The sequence below is a fragment of the Saimiri boliviensis genome, chromosome 17, assembly GCF_048565385.1.
Source record: "Saimiri boliviensis isolate mSaiBol1 chromosome 17, mSaiBol1.pri, whole genome shotgun sequence".
In the NCBI taxonomy this organism is placed as follows: Eukaryota; Metazoa; Chordata; class Mammalia; order Primates; family Cebidae; genus Saimiri; species Saimiri boliviensis.
This window is the reverse complement of record NC_133465.1, coordinates 10,664,576-10,677,576: the sequence shown is the minus strand read 5'-3', so window position 1 is coordinate 10,677,576 and position 13,001 is coordinate 10,664,576. Positions and strand designations below refer to the sequence as shown.

Sequence of the window (13,001 nt, the reverse complement as noted above, 5' to 3'; positions counted from 1 at the left end):
GAATATACCAGGGTCTTTTTCTAACCCCAAGTGATTGAGGTCAGTCTTCCCACCTGGAACATTTTAATACATTTTGAGGAAGGTGTTGGCTTGTTCCTAGCGGGCAGAGGGAGGATTTTGCTGCCCTACCCTAACTAGTCAATGTCACCTCACAGCATCCTGATTCAAATGCATCCACAGCATCCTGATTCAAATCCCACAATTAGAGATCAACTTTATGCTAAAATTGGCCTCTCTGTGTGGAAACATCTTAAAATGTAAACATCCATTAAGCCATATCTATTGACCTAGCCTTGGAAACCTTAGTGTGAATTAAGTTAGCAGATTTGATCTTTTCCAACTCAGTAGGGATTGGGAGCAGAGAAAACCTAGTGAATGCAGAAGAGCTCAAAAATTTGAAAGGCCGGGCACGGTGGCTCATGCCTTAATCCCAGCACTTTGGGAGGTTGAGGTAGGCGGATCACTTGAGGCCAGGAGTTTGAGACCAGCCTTGCCAAAATGGTGAAAATCCATCTTGACTAAAAATACGAAAAATTAGCCAGGTGTGGTAGCACATGCCTGTAATCCCAGCTACTTGGGAGGCTGAAGCAGAATTGCTTGAACCTGGGAGGCAGAGTTTGCAGTGAGCCGAGATCAATTGCACCACTGCACTCTAGCCTGGACAACAGAGGACTCTGTCTCCAAAAAAAAAAAAAAAAATTGGAATAGATTCATACTGAAGATATTGAAGGATATGTCCCACCCTTCAACATTTTACTTAGGATTAGCTTAATCAGAAAGGTATTTGCTTCCACATTGGAAATGAACACACATCTGGTCCTCCATTTCATTTCGCTGGCCAGTGGAGCAAGCACTGAGAGGCAAAGCCATCATTTGGTGAGCCATCCTCACCAGCCCATCTTGGCCTCCCAAAATGCTGGGATGACAGGTGTGAGTAATACGTGATTACGTATAGTTGCAAAAGCGCATTAAAACTTCACACATCTTAGTAGTTGGATAGTCTCAAACTTGTATTTTGTTGCCCCCCAAAGATAAAATGGTTATTGATGAGAAAGTAGATATATCCATCAAGGACTATGGCTCTGAGCCTTGACTTTTGTTTTCTTGGCTATATTCTTTGTACCCTGTGCCCTGCCAATTTGCACCTCTATCTTCCCCAGTGCCCAACTAAACTCTTCCTCCTGGAAGATCTGGGCACATGTTACATGGCAGAGGTATGTTACACATGCCTGGACCAAGTTAGTCATTGTTCTGGCCTGACACCAGCTTAAAGTGAGCGACAATACTTTCAGGCGCTCCCTCTTCTCACTCCCATCATTTAGTTCATGGGCCTCTACTCTTAGCCCTGACCCCAAAGTCATTCTGGTTATTTTGTCTTCTTTCCACCCTCCAAACATTTGCAGGCTATGGGTGACTTCCACTGTCTTCCATTAAGCAGCTAAAAATGCTGAAGACCCAGCACTTACAATGCACACATACCTTCACTGACCTTTCACTAACTTTTTTTTTTTTTTTTTTTGAGTCAGAGTCTCACTCTGTCGCCCAGGCTGGAGTGCAGTGGTGTGATCTCAGCTTACTGCGACCTCCACCTGCTTAGTTCAAGTGATTCTTCTGCCTCAGCCTCCCAAGTAGCTGGGATTACAGGTGCCCGCCACCATGCCTTGCTAATTTTTGTATTTTTATTAGAAGCAGGGTTTCACCATGTTGACCAGACTGGTCTCAAACTCCTCACCAGCCCATCTTGGCCTCCCAAAGTGCTGGGATTACAGGTGTGAGCCACGGCGCCTGGCCAACTTTTCTTAGGGTTCATTAAGAAAATATTGAGGCTACTGCTAAGTACCATCCACATTTCAGATGCTGTGGGTGAACGAGCAAGAAAACATTCTTTTTTGTCCTCAAATTTGCTCAAAGTGTCATCGAAGACCAATTAAGCACATCATGTATGAAGCAGGTGTCTACATACAAACACACATATACAATTTTACCTCCCACTCCCCAGAAAATGGGGGACCTAGACCCTGAGTTGTTCTTTTGGTAGCCAAGAAGCCAGGCCTAAGCCTGAGCCTGAGCCTGTGAGCTAGATTTGTCTGTAGTAAGCTGTATGTAAAACTCAGGCAAGAAATCTCAGGAGTAGCATCTATTAAAACAGAGGCAACAAAAATAAAAGTCAGCGGGGCGTGGTGGCTCAAGCCTGTAATCCCAGCACTTTGGGAGGCTAAGGCGGGTGGATCATGAGGTCAAGAGATCGAGACCATCCTGGTCAATGTGGTGAAACCCCGTCTCTACTAAAAATACAAAAAATTAGCTGGGCATGGTGGCGCATGCCTGTAGTCCCAGCTACTCAGGAGGCTGAGGCAGGAGAATTGCTTGAACCCAGGAGGCGGAGGTTGCGGTGAGCCGAGATCGTGCCATTGCACTCCAGCCTGGGTAACAAGAGCGAAACTCTGTCTCAAAAAAATAAAAAAATAAAAATAAAAGTCAGACAGAACAATGCAACCATTTATCAAATTCAAAGGTGTTATGAAGATTTAAGAATCCAGGTGTAAGAGAACAGGATAAAAACCAGGTGGGCAGTCAAGAGTGGAGCTGAGAGCTGGAGAGCTGGAGAAGGAGCCTGTGGGTGTCCCCTGAGCTGTAGGAACAGGGCTCAGTGTTTGGGTAGAGCTACATGAGTCTCGGCTGACCCAGCCTGGGAGCTCTGGGCACCAGGTGGAGAGGCTGGAAGTGCTCATGTTCTGACATCCCTTCCTCCCTGACCCTACACCTCCCACCCATCTGTGGCAGCACCTGTCCACGACCAGCCACAAAACCAGATGAATCAAATAACTGTAATGTTTGTCTACCTGTTACTGGACAGGGGAAGTTCATTCGCATTCATTTTGGAGCCACAGGAAAGCTGGCGTCGGCAGACATTGAAACCTGTGAGTCCAGACACTGTATACATCTGTTGGTATTTGGCCACAAAAACATCTCTTGGAAACCTAAAATCACATTGTGCTCGTTACCTTAGATCTGTTAGAAAAATCCAGAGTGACATTTCAGTTATCCAGTGAGAGAAGCTATCATATTTTCTACCAAATTATGTCAAACAAGAAGCCAGAACTAATCGGTAAGCTCTTGGAATATGTTTATCTTCCAAATCAGTGACATTGTGGGGAAAAACCCCAGAGTAAGTTGAGCATAAGCCATTAAAGGGATCTCTGTGTTTCACAGACCTGCTTCTGATCTCCACCAACCCCTTCGACTTCCCCTTCGTGAGCCAAGGAGAGGTCACAGTGGCCAGTATCGATGACAGTGAAGAATTGTTGGCGACAGATGTAAGCATGCCATTTATTTGTTTGTTTATGCACATAATTATTGAGTTTATGAACTGAGAGACACATTAGTGAGCTAATGGGAAAACTGAAATCCAGGGATACTAAGTGATTAGACCTAATATCTCAGAGATCAAGAGCTCAGAGAGTTAGCACAGATTGGCCCCTCCCTGCTCAGCTCCCCGTCACAGCATTCCAAAATGGGAATCCAGAAGGTTCACGAAAGCAAGCCTTCAGTTCTATTCTCTAGCTTTTTAATTAGAATGCATTTTTGCATTTATAAGATCTTTAACATAATATTCGTTGAAAGTTTTCATGTTGCAAAACCACCTACATGGTTCTTCAAGAAAATTTAGAAAATATTAAAAAGTATAAAGCAGAAAATCATCCCCGCTCTGTAATAGCCTCTCCATTTTTTCTTTCTGCCTTTCCCTTTGGGCTCACCTTAGACACCCAGCTCCTTGGTACATCTGCCAGGCCTGTGGCATTTATTTTGGGGATGGACCTGCAGGATTAATAATCATAGTAACAATAATAACTAAATTGAGCATTTACATGTGCCAGGCACTGAGATAAGTGGCTTTACCTGCGTTATCTCATTATAATCTTAAAAGCACCTCTGGCATAGGTGTCACTATTGTCTCCATTTTACAAATGTGGAAGCTGACTCTTAAAAATATATATAATTTTCTGGAAGACACAGTTTGTCAATGACAGAGTCTCTTCCTTCCTTCCTTCCTTCCTTCCTTCCTTCCTTCCTTCTCCTTCCTTCCTTCCTTCCTTCCTTCCCTTCCTCCCTCCCTCCCTTCCTTCCTTCTTTATTCCTTGCTTCTTTTCTTCTTTCTTTCTTTTTTCAGACAGAGTCTCACTCTGTCACCCAGGCTAGAGTGCAATGGTGCAATCTCAGTTCACTGCAACTTCTGCCCCCCAGATTCAAGCCATTCTCCTTCCTCAGCCTCCCAAGTGGCTAGAACTAAAGGCATGTGCCACTATGCCCAGCTAATTTTATTTAATTTTTTTATTTTTATTTTTTGTATTTTTAGTAGAGACAGGGTTTCACCATGTTGGCCAGGCTAGTCTCGAACTCCTGACCTCAGGTGGTCCACCCACCTCCACCTCCCAAAGTGCTGAGACTCTAGGCATGAGCTACTGTGTCAGGCCCAATTCAGAGTACTTAAATATAGGTCTGCCTAACTACAGAACTTACATTTTTAATTAAAGTACACTGTCTCTGAGCAATTCATCTCCAACCTTGCTGGCTCCATCCATAGAAAAGCTGCAAGAGCTTGTGAAAAATGGTCTTGTCCATCATCCTAGGGACATTGCCCCATGACCAGCTTCTTAGCCTTTATTTGGTGACATTTCCAGCTGATACTAATTATTTAAAGACAAATAGAAAAAATTTTGTGATCAAGTAAACTTGCTAGTTTAAGTCTAGTAGTTTACAGTTTTAAAGAAAAATTTTAGACAAATTTAGCAGAGTTGATTTGAGCAAAGAACAATTTATGAGTTGGACTGCACTCAGCACAAGGAACGGCTCAGAGACCTCCACCCAGCAACATGGCAGGCAGTCTTTACAGACAGAAAAAGGAAATGACATACAGAAACAGTTTGACTGGTTACAGCTCAGCCTTTGCCTTATCTGGGGGTGGCATGATGCAGCATTTGTCTTATATAGACAACGTCGCATCAGTGGGCAGCCTGTGATTGGCTGAGACTCAGCTACTCTTAAGTTGCAGTTTGTTTACATACTACTTTAGGTTATAGTTTGCTGCATATAGAGGCAGCTTTAGACGTAATTTAATTTAATTTGTTATATATTTTTATGTTTATTATTTATTTATTTATTTTTGAGACCGAGTCTCACTCTGTCATCCAGGCTGGAGTGCAGTGGCGTGATCTTGGCTCACCACAACCTCTGCCTCCCAGGTTCAAGTGATTCTCCTGCCTTAGCCTCCTGATTAGCTGGGACTACAGGCACGTGCCACCATGCCTGACTGATTTTTTTTTTTTGTATTTTCAGTAGAGATGGGGTTTCACTGTGCTAGCCAGGATGGTCTCGATCTCTTGACCTTGCGATCCACCTGCCTCGGCCTCCCGAAGTGCTGGGATTACAGGCATGAGCCACTGCGCCTGGCCAAGTTGTTATATATTTTTAATGAGGTTTCCCCAATATTCACTAACTTGTGAGCACAGGAAGGGCAAGGCTAATGACTGCTGCAAGGCCTCCATCCCCTGAGAAAGACCCACCTAAGGAATTTTAAAAGTCACCATGCCTATGTCAAGTCCTCACTGAGATGCCTGCCGCCAGATGTGGCTGTTACTCCCGCTTCTCACAGAGCTTTTACAGCCTGCCTGATATAGTCTCAATTTTTATGAACTCAAAGTCAACTGATTGGTAATCTCGTGATGCTCCCATTCCATCATATTCCCAGGTTCACCTGCACCCTTTCCCCTAGAGAAGACATTCTCCAAGAGGCTCCCCGGGCAGTAACGCTTTCACCTGCTGCTTTCAGTGTTTTTGAAAGTGTTCTTTTTCTTTTAACCTACAGTGATCCCTCCCTAGGACAGAGATATGCATTCCTGAGATGGGATATGGATTTGAGGGATGGCCATCATGGCCTCCGAATCTCTCCTCCCCATATATCCCAGCTCCTGGTGTAGGCTGGCTCTCCCTTGAAAGGGGGCACCACTCCAAGAATCCCTGACTCTCCAATATCATCCTGCTCGTGTTGGCCTACTGTGTCTATCCTACCTGCTCGCCAAACACGTCCAGACATGTTTAAATCCCGCCAATGGATACTGCTCAAGCTCAGGCTGTAAACCCCACTGCATAATCAATATGCGTATCCCAGAGAAGGATTTCTTTTAGTTTAAACCTTTGCGGTGGAAGATAGGCAATGTGCTTGTAAACCAAACCAGCAATTACCATAGGCTTTGAAGGGACTGAGACTTAACTCCAATCCCAGTCTTATCACACCCTCCATGTATGACTTGTGACAGGCTACTTACCAACTAAGACCCTCAATTCCTCATCTAGAAACTTGGAAAAACCCGAACAGCTAAAGGGGCCTCATGGGGATTTAATAAGGTAACATACAGATGATGCCTACTGAAAGCCGAGCAGATAGAAAGGTCTCTGCAAAATCTTGCCCCTTTCTCATCATTGATGGTATCAAATAATGATACCATCTTTGATTATCTTCCCTTCCAGATCTAATATTATATCATGCATATTGTCTTGAGTCTGAACCATGCTGGAATTCCTGGATTATAATGCCAAACTCTTAAGCCATCAGACATCATTTCCCAGTCATTCTCCATGACATTCCCATCTCTCAGTATCATACAATGCTTCCCAATAGCCTCAGCCAGAAACCTGCCCCCCAGATCTATGTGCAGTGGGAAAAGATCATAATCAGGTACTGTTTGAAGGAAGGAAACAGATAATTCACATCATCTTCCCATAGTCTCCACCCAGCCACACAAACATGTGAAACAAATGGTTTCTAATTTACTACACCCCACCTGTCATCCACTTATGGAATTCCTGGATTATAATGCTATCTCACATGCCGAACAAAAAAGAGGCAAGGTCCTTGCCAAGAAAAGGCTGCATGTGGATCCCTGAGTCCTACTATGACAGTTGTTTTTGTTTTTTGTTTTTTGTTATTTTCCAGAATGCCATTGACATCCTGGGCTTCAGCTCAGAGGAGAAAGTTGGGATCTACAAACTGACAGGAGCCGTGATGCATTATGGGAACATGAAGTTCAAGCAGAAGCAGCGTGAGGAGCAGGCGGAGCCGGACGGCACCGAAGGTAACCGTATCTGTTAAGGGATGCGATTGGGTCCATCTGTGTCCGTGTGTGGGCTCGGCCACATGGGATAAACTGCATTCATCTCAAGAGCGGTTCTTCTGAAATTGCGTAAATCAAATCTGGGTTTCCTGAAGCTCATTGTGGCATGCACTAGGAAGTCTGTTCACTCCGTCGAGAACTCCTAGAGTGGTGGATCCTTAAAAAACAAAAAGCATCACTCCTATCAATGAATAATCACCAGCCACTCCACTGTCTTTCACCATCTAAATGTCCATTTTTTTAAGGTGGACTTTCATGAGACAATATTGTTAGGTGAATGTCTCTTTTTCTCTGTGCATCTCATTATGAATGTCCAGAAGGCAATCTTAATCACTTGGGCTTCTGGAAGTTGTTGGACTTTCCAAGATGCTAGTCATCCAGCTTGTTCTTGAAGGAGGTGCCTGTTGCCTACAATGAGGCCTTTGGTAAACTGGGAGCCAAGTTTTCTTCCTCTCATCACTTTCAGCCCAGCATCTGTTGAACTTGACCCTGAACCAAGAATGGTGAACAGTTCTTCCTCCCCATAACTCTCTCCTGACTGATCTTACCGCCAACCTCTGCTTGATCCCTAGGAGACCTGGAAACAGAGCAGAGGGCAGCAGGAAGGACTATACAGTGACCGGCTCACCCCCCATATGTCCTGCTCATTAGACTCCTTAGCTCTCATGATGCATTTTACAAGTTCATTGACTCAAAGGCTGGCAACATGGATCATTCTTGATAATTCTACCTTTTGATTACAGCCCCACAGTGTGTGAAACAGTATGCTTTAAATTCTCAAGTAATAAACGGGAAATGTAGCCATGAGTTCAAGGGCAGAAAAATCTACATAACCTTATCAGTGTCCCATAAAGGCTTGGCAGACTCCTATCCTAGGGCTGCCTGGGATAATTCTCCCTTTGTATTAACTCAGAGTCAACTGATTGGTAACCACATCTTGGGAGTTGTACAGTTTCCACTGCCCTCAAGTGAAGGAGACTTTACAAGGCATGTACACCAGGGGCACACACCTTGGGTGCCCTCCTAGAATCCTGCCCAGCACAGTGGAGGGGACTCCAAATCTTCACACAGGAAACACTTCTGACTAGGGCAATCAGGGAAGGCTTCCTGAGAGAAGGGACACTGACTTGGGCTTTGAGGGATGAGGAGGATTCTGAAAGATTGGGGGAGAGATCAGTTCAAGCAGAAGAAATGTCATGAGCAGGCCAGGCACGGCAGCTCACGCCTGTAATCCCAGCACTTCAGGAGGCCGAGGTGGGTGGATCACGAGGTCAGAAATTTGAGAGCAGCCTGACCAACATGGTGAAACCCCGTCTCTATCAAAAATACAAAATTAGCGGGGCATACGGGCGCACACCTGTAGTCCCAGCTAATCAGGAGGCTGAGGCAGGAGAAATCGTGTGAGCCCAGGAGGTGGAGGTTGCAGTGGGCCAAGATGACACCATTGCACTCCAACCTGGGTGAAAAGAATGAAACTCCATCTTCCAAAAAAAAAAAAACGGAAAAGAAATGTCACGTGCAAAGGGGCAGAGGATGAAATGTGATGGGGATGGAGGAACAATGAGTGGTCCACTCTCGCTACGGAACAGGATACGTGCAGTGGGTTTGTAAGAAATGAGAATTTTAAAATCACAATTTTGGCATCCATTTGGGAAGGTCTTGAGTGTCAGGATGAATGGTTTAGAGTCTATGGTAGGCCACTGAAGCTACTGTGCAAGAAGCAGAGGAAGTATATGCAGATAACCTGAAATTAATCTCAGCAGCCAGGCTCACCAAGCATGGGAAAACTTGAAAAAAATAAAAGTATCAAGCTCCTCAACAAGAGCAGATTGCCTTGATATACGTATTGATACACCTCAGTAGAGCCCCAGGCCCTCTTCCAGCCCTAGCAGTTGTGTGTCTGCAGTGTTTAGGAGGAAAAAGTGAAGTGCTATCATCAAGGCCTGAGCTCCAATGATACCAATGACAATGCCAACCCAAGTGAATATTTGCGGAGCGCTCACTAGTCACCAGACATGCTTCATAACAACCCTATAACATGAGTACTGTCACTGTCTCCCATTTTACAGATGACAAAACTGAGGCACAAAGAAGCAAAACCAAAATCTGCACCTAGGCATTCTGACCCTAGAGCCCAGGCTCTTTGCCACTATAACTGCTGGAAGCAATGAAGAGGCCAGGCATTTTGAGAGTAAAATGACCAGGACTTCATGCCTGTCTGAACAAAGGCATGTCAGGGAAAAGAGAGAAGGATGTATCGCCCCTTTCAAGTTTAATTAGACTAGAAGAATAATGGTGCCATCCACCTGAATGGGCCACTCGAGAAAAGGAGATAATTCAAGGAAAGAGTAAAAGCATGCGTCTGGCCTCTGATTAAGTACTTAGCATATTCTGCCCTGGATTTTTATTAACTCATCTCCTCAACCAGCAATGAGGCAAGGGTCCCCACCAAGAAGTTGTCCCTGGGGAGCAGGATTTCTCTACTTTTTTCATGAGCTCAATACAAGCCACCAGGTCCTTCGCAAAGTCAATGAACATCCACTGAAATATATAAAACTATATAACTCATGAACTATAGGAAATTACCAACATTCAGCTGCTTTTGACCACCTCCAGACATTTGAAGACAGGGTCAAGTTTTGTATTTCTCTTTCAACCCTTAGCGTGACACACTTGGCTTAAATTAGGAAGGTGCCTAATTTATATTGTCAACTGTCCAAGTGATGCCTCCTTTACTCATAGAACATTTTGATGTATTGTCAGACTCCAACGTAACTATGTAATTAACTTTTTTTTTGAGACGGAGTCTTGCTTTTCTCACCCAGGCTTGAGTGCAATGGCATGCTCTCTGCTCATTGCAAACTCTGCCTCCCGAGTTCAAGCAATGCTCCTGCCTCAACCTCCCAAGTAGCTGAGATTACAGGCACCTGCCACTACACCCAGCTAGTTTTTGTATTTTTAGTATTTAGAGAGCTAATTTTTGTATTTTTAGGGCCATGTTGGCCAGGCTGGTCTGACCTCAGATGATCTGCCTGCCTCAGCCCCCCAACGTGCTGGGATTACAGACATGAGCCACAGTGCCCACCCTGTAATTAACATTTTTTATGAAATTGAAATATCAGTAGATTAAGATTGGCCAAGAAGCTTCTTATTGTTAAAAGTTGCATCTAGGAGACAAATTGGAAGTTCTTGAGAACCATGGGCCCCTGGACTGTGGGACTGAAGCTTCAGTGAACAAGTCCAGACCTGGTACAGATACAATATGAAAACATCTAAGAGAGTTACAGGAAACACTTCCAGGAGAAGCCAGGAGCTGACTGGACACGTTAGCAGCTACTGTTTTTGCATAATGCCGTTTTTTCTCTTCCTTCAGTGGCTGACAAAGCCGGATACCTGATGGGTCTGAACTCTGCAGAAATGCTGAAGGGCCTGTGCTGTCCAAGGGTGAAGGTCGGGAATGAGTACGTCACTAAAGGGCAAAATGTCCAGCAGGTAATGGAGATGCTGTGAATCCAGCTGATGGAGATATTTTGCTGTTTTAGCCGTTATCTCAAAGTTCTTTCAGTTGCAGCTATCAGAAGCACACATGAAACTGTCTTTCACATTAAGAGGAAATTCATTTTTAGGCTTCAGAGGCAACTGAAGCAATGCAAATCATTGGAGTGCCCATTGGACCCTGTGAGGGCCTGGAATTAGAAAGTGAAGAGCCCTCTGGAGCCAGGCAGCCTCCCTCGAGCTCCTCTGAGGTTCATGGGCTATCATCTCTCTCCTCTGTTGTGTCCTTGTTAGGCTGATACATTTCTTCCACCTCTCTTGCCCATGCCCATCCCCTAGCTCCCGTTTATATATCTGTGTTTCCAGCCTCACCCTGAGACTGAGACCAGTGTCTTTTGATCCCAATTCCAAATTCTTGGGAGAGATACTCAATTAATTCAACCTGGATCAAGTGTTCACTTCTGGTCTAATTAAGTGTGACCAGGGGCTGGAGTCATGTGCTATAACCGTGTTGTTAGAAAAATATCTTTGTAAATAGTTCTCAAAGAAAGGGGAGCAGCATGAGCTGGGCAAACACCTCACGAAATACTTAATATTATGTTGAATGGGTCAGGCGTGGTGTCTCACGTCTATCATTCCAGCACTTTGGGGTGCCAAGGCAGAAGGATCACTAGATCAGGAGTTTGAGACCAGCCTGGCCAATATGGTGAAAGCTATCTCTACTAAAAAAAAAAAAAAAAAGAGCTGGGTGTTGTGGCATGCATCTGTAGTTCCAGCAACTCAAGAGGCTGAGGCAGGAGAATAGCTTGAACTCGGGAGGCAGAGGTTGCAGTGAGCTGAGATCATGCCACTGCACTCCAGCCTGGGTGACAGAGCGAGACTGTCTCAAAAAAAAAAAAATTACGTTGAATGATGTGAAATTTCCAATATTCAACTGCTTTTGATTTTCAAGTCAATTTCATGTTTCAACTTAATGCTGCCATAGAAACATTAACTCACAGATTGAGTGGGTGACCCTTTTTCAAGGTGACCAACTCGGTGGGCGCTCTGGCCAAAGCCGTCTACGAGAAGATGTTCCTGTGGATGGTCACCCGCATCAACCAGCAGCTGGACACCAAGCAGCCCAGGCAGTACTTCATTGGGGTCTTGGACATCGCTGGCTTTGAGATCTTTGATGTGAGTTGTGAGCTTCTACCTTCTTGTCTGCTTTGCTGAATCGCCAATTTATTTTCCAAACTCACTCAAACTCTTTGGTATTTGAATTACCCAGTTCAACAGCCTGGAGCAGCTGTGCATCAACTTCACCAACGAGAAACTGCAACAGTTTTTCAACCACCACATGTTCGTGCTGGAGCAGGAGGAGTACAAGAAGGAAGGCATCGAGTGGGAGTTCATCGACTTCGGGATGGACCTGGCTGCCTGCATCGAGCTCATCGAGAAGGTAGAGAGATACTGCACCCCAGGGACAGCGCCTCCTTGTTGGGGACACTCACCTTCTTGCTCTGATTCTTTTCTGCTCACAGATTGGTACCCATAACCCCCAGGCTGCAAGCCTTTAGATAGGTAACTGAATGCCTCTGTGCAAACAGAATGAATGTCCAAAATCTGTCCTCACACTGAAAGAGCTTTATGGGTCATTAAAATTCAAGGGCTCAGTTAGCTTGAAGAATGTGATGGAACCCCAGTAAGGACTGTGGCATTTCTTAACTATTCGACTTAGTCAAATACCCAAGGAGGTGAGACCATAGAGCAGTGTGGTTCTTGGAAGGATGTTACTATAAAAACAGGAGTTGACACTAACTTTTTTTTTTTTTTTTTTTTTTTGAGACAAGAGTCTTGCTCTGTCGCCCAGGCTGGAGTGCAGTGGCGCAATCTTGGCTCACTGCAACTTCTGCCTCCTAGGTTCAAGAGATTCTCCTGCCTCCCGAGTAGCTGGGACTGCAGGCGCCCACCATCACATCCAGCTAATTTTTTTGGTATTTTTAGTAGAGATGGGGTTTCACCATATTGGCCAGGCTGGTTTTGAACTCCTGACCTTGTGATCTGAACGCCTTGAACTCCCAAAGTGCTGGGATTACAGGCGTGAGCCACCACACCTGGAAGACATTAACTTTTTAAAAAGGAATTCCCATAACATTTGAGCACTGCTTATGTTGGAATGAATATATCTTCCTAAGGTGGCTACTGAGAAATTCAGACATTATTGTTCAAAATATTACTCACATTACTTTATGACTATATATGTAACTTCACTTTTTTGTAAACCTACTGAAAAAAGTGAGCTTCATTTATATACACATAATTTCATCCTATATTCTTTGGTTCAGTAAATAT

The 13,001-nt window shown here is 44.6% G+C and overlaps 1 protein-coding gene across 1 annotated transcript in view; it reads left to right on the top strand.

The window, feature by feature from the left end:
* MYH13 (myosin heavy chain 13) overlaps window positions 1-13,001 on the top strand; it is a 69,249-nt gene that overhangs the window by 13,452 nt on the left and 42,796 nt on the right. The window contains exons 9-15 of the mRNA XM_039476794.2: window positions 2,858-2,921; window positions 3,011-3,109; window positions 3,214-3,317; window positions 6,995-7,133; window positions 10,546-10,664; window positions 11,694-11,843; window positions 11,938-12,108. Coding sequence (XP_039332728.1) covers window positions 2,858-2,921; window positions 3,011-3,109; window positions 3,214-3,317; window positions 6,995-7,133; window positions 10,546-10,664; window positions 11,694-11,843; window positions 11,938-12,108 — 846 coding nt within the window. The remainder of the gene's footprint in view (window positions 1-2,857; window positions 2,922-3,010; window positions 3,110-3,213; window positions 3,318-6,994; window positions 7,134-10,545; window positions 10,665-11,693; window positions 11,844-11,937; window positions 12,109-13,001) is intronic.